General features: G+C 48.6%; 1 protein-coding gene across 1 annotated transcript in view; it reads left to right on the forward strand.

Moving 5' to 3' along the window:
- LOC143291638 (multidrug resistance-associated protein 1-like) overlaps positions 1 to 5800 on the forward strand; it is an 89986-nt gene extending 84186 nt beyond the window's left edge. The window contains exons 33-34 of the mRNA XM_076601610.1: positions 769 to 963; positions 5031 to 5800. Of these exons, the coding sequence (XP_076457725.1) occupies positions 769 to 963; positions 5031 to 5142 (307 nt within the window). The 3' untranslated portion in view covers positions 5143 to 5800. The remainder of the gene's footprint in view (positions 1 to 768; positions 964 to 5030) is intronic.
- Positions 5801 to 6130: the final 330 nt, after the last annotated feature.

Raw genomic sequence — 6130 nt, forward strand, 5'->3', positions numbered from 1 at the left:
ACCCGGTGTTCGGTTGTCTGTGTGTGTGTCTGTGTATCCGTGATAAACTTTAAAATTGACATTTTCTCTGCAAATACTTTGTCAGTTGACACCAAATTAGGCATAAAAAATAGGAAAAATTCAGTTCTTTGCAGTCATCTTGTTTAAAACAATATTGCACCTCTGGGATGGGCACAAAAAAAATGAAGCCTAATTATATGCAAAACTGCATTTACTGTTATATTTATATTTTTTGTATTCTCTAAACTTGGCACTTTGATCTGATATTCTGACCCAACAACAAGAGCAGTTTATCATTTTTTTGTTCAAACAGGAACTTCTTTTGCTAAGCATGGAAGTTTTATTTATTTTGCAAACGTTTTGGTGCAGATAGTAAAAAAGGGAAATTACTCTGTAATTAGTGCTAGGGGACTTAATTTGCTTTAAACTGATCTTTCTCATCTTAAACATTACATTTTGAAATTATACTCAATACATAAAAAGCTTGGATTTTTTTTTTTTAAAGTGTATCACAAGTGAGTCTTGAAGGCCTTGCCTCTTGGATTTTTTTAAAAAGTGTATCACAAGTGAGTCTATCAGAGTAGTCAACAGAGAGAGACAGACACAGACAGAGAGAGATTAAATACAAAGCTCACCCCATTTGTTTTTTGTGTTTTTTTCCCCCAGCTTTAACGTAGTTGTACACACATACGTTTTTCTTCCATTCTTTCTCTCTTTCTTTCTTTCTTTCTTTCTTTTGTCTATCTATTGACTGGCTGGGTGTTCCAGCGTGGGGCAGAGACAGCTGGTGTGCCTGGCGAGGACCTTGCTGCGCAGGACGAAGATCCTGGTGCTGGACGAGGCGACGGCGGCCGTGGACATGGAGACGGACAACCTGATCCAGAACACCATTCGCTCGGCCTTCAGTCACAGCACGATCATCACCATCGCCCACCGTCTGCACACCATCATGGACTACGACAGGTAAGAGGGGGATGGGGGGAGGGTGGAATGAAGGAAGGAAGGAAAGAAGGAATGCAGGAAGGAAGGAAAGTTGAGAGTGAGGGAGGAAGGGAGGGAGGGAGGAAGGAAGGAAAGGAGGGAGGGAGGGGGGAAAAAGAGAGAGAGGAAGGAAGGGAGGGAAGAAGAGAAGGAGGAAGAAATAACTGAAGGAAGGAAGGGAGGAATGGAGGAAGAAATGAAGGAAGGAAGGAAGAAATGAAGGAAGGAAGGAATGGAGGAAGGAAGAAATGAAGGAAAGTTGAGAGTGAGGGAGGAAGGGAAGGAGGGAGGAAGTGGGGAAGAAGGAGGGAGGAGGAAAAACAGAGAGAGGAAGGAAGGGAGGGAAGGAGAGAAGGAGGAAGAAATAACTGAATGAAGGAAGAAGGAAGGAAGAAAGGGGGAGGAATGAAGGAAAGGTGGAAGAATGTAAGAAGGAAGGAAGGAAGGAGGGAACACCATTCGCTCGGCCTTCAGTCACAGCACGATCATCACCATCGCCCACCGTCTGCACACCATCATGGACTACGACAGGTAAGAGGGGGATAGGGGGGTGTGGATGAGGAAGGAATGGAGGAAGAAAGGAAGGGAGGGAAGGAGGGAGGAAAAAGAGAGAGAGGAAGGAAGGGAGGGAAGAAGAGAAGGAGGAAGAAATAACTGAAAGAAGGGAGGAATGGAGGAAGAAATGAAGGAATGGAGGAAGGAAGGAAGAAATGAAGGAAGGAATGGACGAAGGAAGAAATGAAGGAAAGTTGAGAGTGAGGGAGGAAGGGAGGGAGGGAGGAAGTGGGGAAGGAGGGAGGGAGGGAGGAAAAAGAGAGAGAGGAAGGAAGGGAGGGGAGAAGGAGGAAGAAATAACTGAATGAAGGAAGAAGGAAGGAAGAAAGGGGGAGGAATGAAGGAAGGGTGGAAGAATGTAAGAAGGAAGGAGGGAACACCATTCGCTCGGCCTTCAGTCACAGCACGATCATCACCATCGCCCACCGTCTGCACATCATCATGGACTACGACAGGTAAGAGGGGGATGGGGGGAGGGGGGTGGAATGAAGGAAGGAAGGAAAGAAGGAATGCAAGAAGGAAGGAAAGTTGAGAGTGAGGGAGGAAGGGAGTGAGGGAGGAAGGAAGGAAAGGAGGGAGGGAGGGGGAAAAAAGAGAGAGAGGAAGGAAGGGAGGGAAGAAGAGAAGGAGGAAGAAATAACTGAAGGAAGGAAGGGAGGAATGGAGGAAGAAATGAAGGAAGGAAGGAATGGAGCAAGGAAGGAAGGAAGGAATGAAGGAAGGAAGGAATGGAGGAAGGAAGAAATGAAGGAAAGTTGAGAGTGAGGGAGGAAGGGAAGGAGGGAGGAAGTGGGGAAGAAGGAGGGAAGGAGGGAGGAGGAAAAAGAGAGAGAGGAAGGAAGGGAAGGAAGGAGAGAAGGAGGAAGAAATAACTGAATGAAGGAAGAAGGAAGGAAGAAAGGGGGAGGAATGAAGGAAGGGTGGAAGAATGTAAGAAGGAAGGAGGGAACACCATTCGCTCGGCCTTCAGTCACAGCACGATCATCACCATCGCCCACCGTCTGCACACCATCATGGACTACGACAGGTAAGAGGGGGATGGGGGGAGGGGGGTGGAATGAAGGAAGAGATGAAGGAAGGAAGGAATGGAGGAAGAAAGGAAGGGAGGGAAGGAGGGAGGAAAAAGAGAGAGAGGAAGGAAGGGAGGGAAGAAGAGAAGGAGGAAGAAATAACCAAAGGAAGGAAGGGAGGAATGGAGGAAGGAAGGAATGGAGGAGGGAAGGAAGAAATGAAGGAAGGAAGGAATGGACGAAGGAAGGAAGAAATAAAGGAAAGTTGAGAGTGAGGGAGGGAGGGAGGAAGTGGGGAAGGAGGGAGGCAGGGAGGAAAAAGAGAGAGAAGATGGAAGGGAGGGAAAGAGAGAAGGAGGAAGAAGTAACTGAAGGAAGGAAGAAGGAAGGAAGAAAGGGGGAGGAATGAAGGAAGGGTGGAAGAATGTAAGAAGGAAGGAAGGAAGGAAGGAGGGAACACCATTCGCTCGGCCTTCAGTCACAGCACGATCATCACCATCGCCCACCGTCTGCACACCATCATGGACTACGACAGGTAAGAGGGGGAGGGGGTGGAATGAAAGAAGAGATGAAGGAAGGAAGAAATGAAGGAAGGAAGAAATGAAGGAAAGTTGAGAGTGAGGGAGGAAGGAAGGAAAGGAGGGAGGTAAGGGGAAAAACAGAGAGGAAGGAAGGGAAGGAAGGAGAGAAGGAGGAAGAAATAACTGAATGAAGGAAGAAGGAAGGAAGAAAGAGGGAGGAATGAAGGAAGGGTGGAAGAATGTAAGAAGGAAGGAAGGAAGGAGGGAACACCATTCGCTCGGCCTTCAGTCACAGCACGATCATCACCATCGCCCACCGTCTGCACATCATCATGGACTACGACAGGTAAGAGGGGGATAGGGGGATGGGGGGGTGGAATGAAGGAAGGAAGGAAAGAAGGAATGCAGGAAGGAAGGAAAGTTGAGAGTGAGGGAGGAAGGGAGTGAGGGAGGAAGGAAGGAAAGGATGGAGGGAGGGGGAAAAAAGAGAGAGAGGAAGGAAAGGAGGGAAGAAGAGAAGGAGGAAGAAATAACCGAAGGAAGGAAGGGAGGAAGGAAGGAAGAAATGAAGGAAGGAAGGAATGGAGGGAAGGAAGAAATGAAGGAAGGAAGGAATGGACGAAGGAAGGAAGAAATGAAGGAAGGAAGAAATGAAGGAAAGTTGAGAGTGAGGGAGGAAGGGAAGGAGGAAGGAAGTGGGGAAGAAGGAGGGAGGGAGGGAGGAGGAAAAAGAGAGAGAGAGGAAGGAAGGGAGGGAAGAAGAGAAGGAGGAAGAAATAACTGAATGAAGGATGGAAGAAAGGGGGAGGAATGAAGGAAGGAATGAAGGAGGGAACACCATCCGCTCAGCCTTCAGTCACAGCATCGTCATTACCATCACCCGCCGTCTGCACACCATCATGCACCACGACAGGTGAGAGGGAACAAGACAACGAAGGGAGGAAGGAAGAAAGGGAGGAAGGAAGGGAGGGAGAAGGAGGAAGGAAGGATGGGAGGGAGGGAGGGAGAAGGAGGAAGGAAAAAAGGGAGGGAGGGAGGAAAGGAGTAAGGAAGGAAGGGAGGGAGGAAAGGAGGAAGGGAGGGAGGAAGTATGGTAGGAAGGGAGGGAGGAGGAAGGAAGGAAGGGAGGAGGAGGAAGGGAGGAGGAGGAAGGAAGGATGGGAGGAAGGGAGAAGGAGGAAGGAAGGATGGGAGGGAGGAAGGAAGGAAGGATTCGTGGAAGAGAGGGAGGGTGGAGGAAGAAGGAAGGATGGGAGGGAGGAAGGGAGGAAGAGGAAGGAAGGATGGGAGGAAGGGAGGGAGGAGGAGGAAGGAAGGAAGGAAGGGAGAAAGGGAGGGAAGAGGGGGGAGGAAGGAAGGGAGAGAGGGAGGAAGGGAAGAGGAGGGAGGAAGGGAAGAGAGGGAGGGAGGAAGGGAAGAGGGGAGGAAGGGAAGAGGGGGGAGGAAGGGAGGGAAGAGGGGGAGGAAGGAAGGGAAGAGGGGGAGGGAGGAAGGGAAGAGGGGGGAGGAAGGGAAGAGGGGGAGGGAGGGAAGAGGGGGAGGGAGGGAGGAAGGGAAGAGGGGGGAGGAAGGTAAGAGGAGGGAGGGAGGGAAGAGTAGGGAGGAAGGAAGGGAAGAGGGGGAGGAAGGGAGGGAGGGAGGAAGGGAAGAGGAGGGAGGGAGAAAGGAAGAAAAGGAGGAAGGAAGGGAAGGGGGAGGAAGGGTGAAGGAAGGAAGGAAGAGGGAAGAAAGGGAGGGAGGGATAAAGGAAAGAAGGGAGGAAAGGAGGAAGAAAGGAAGGATGGAAGGGAGGAATGAAGGAAGGAAAGAAGGACGTGTTTTGGGGGTGGAGGTGTGGTGAGAGGGGAGTTACAGAAAGAAAAAAAACCCAACCAAAACAAAAAAACAGCATCCACTGCATGCGTTGTGCACGCACGCACGTTCATTAATTAGCAATGTTTCGTCTTTGCGTACTCCGCCACAGGGTGCTGGTCCTTGGCGGAGGGTTGGTGAAAGAGTTTGACGCCCCGCACGTGCTACTGGCAGACCGCACGAGTATCTTCTACGGGATGGCCAAGGATGCTGACCTGGTGTAATGGGTCGTGGTGGTGGTGTGCCATCGGAGTTTTTTTGTTTGTTTGTTTGTTTTTTTGTTTTTGTTTGTTGTTGTTGTTTTTTGTTTGTTTGTTTTGCTTCTTTTTTTTCTTTTTTTTTTTGCTTTTGATTTTTTAATACTCCATATATGGACTTTTTAACTCACTCAGTACTGCCAGTCCTCTCTTCTCTACACAGACCCCTCGGATGTCCAGTGGGTGTCTCAATGACCCAACCTTTAGCGTCCGTCGTCAGAATTGTGGTATTCTTTGTCAACATTTACCTCTTCAGTATAAGAGCCTTCCGCTTGCAATATTTTGATGGTGGTAATTGGGGTGAAACGCAGTTAACGTCGTCTCTTTCGCCGTTCGTATGGAGAGAGTTAACTTGGTGTTCACTTCTGTGTTTAGGTTTATTCCTTCTTCACCAAGTTGGGTGTGTGTGTGAGTGGGGGGGTGGGGTATGTGGGTGTGTGGGTGTATACATATATATGTGTGTGTGTGTGTGTGTGTGGGTGGGTGGGTAGGTGGGTGTGATTGTGTGTGTGAGAGAGAGAGTGAGAGAGAGAGACAGAGAGAGAGAATGTGTGAGTGTGTAAGAGAGAGAGATAGAAAGAGAGAGAGAGAGTGTGTGTGTGTGTGTGTGTCTGAGAGGGAGAGAGAGAGAGAGAGTGAGAGAGTATGTTCGTGTGTGTGAATGTTAACGAGAGTGTTGTAGCTCGTTGCATAATACACAATTGTTTGTACATGTTCTTTTTTTTTTCTTCTTCCGGTGCATCTTATTATTCATGTTCAGTTTCGTAATTGTTATACTTAGGTCTTATGGGTTTTGTTTCCCCAGCGTTTGATTCCGGTGACCCCCAGAAGTGATAATCACACTTTACACTTTTCCATCCACAATGTTGTGTGATACGCATGCTCATTTTTTTCCCCCCTTTACAATGTTTTGGTTTGTCGTGTATTCACATAAAGCTTTATTCTTCTTGTATTG

The sequence above is a fragment of the Babylonia areolata genome, chromosome 17 (genome assembly GCF_041734735.1).
Source record: "Babylonia areolata isolate BAREFJ2019XMU chromosome 17, ASM4173473v1, whole genome shotgun sequence".
NCBI lineage: Eukaryota > Metazoa > Mollusca > Gastropoda > Neogastropoda > Buccinidae > Babylonia > Babylonia areolata.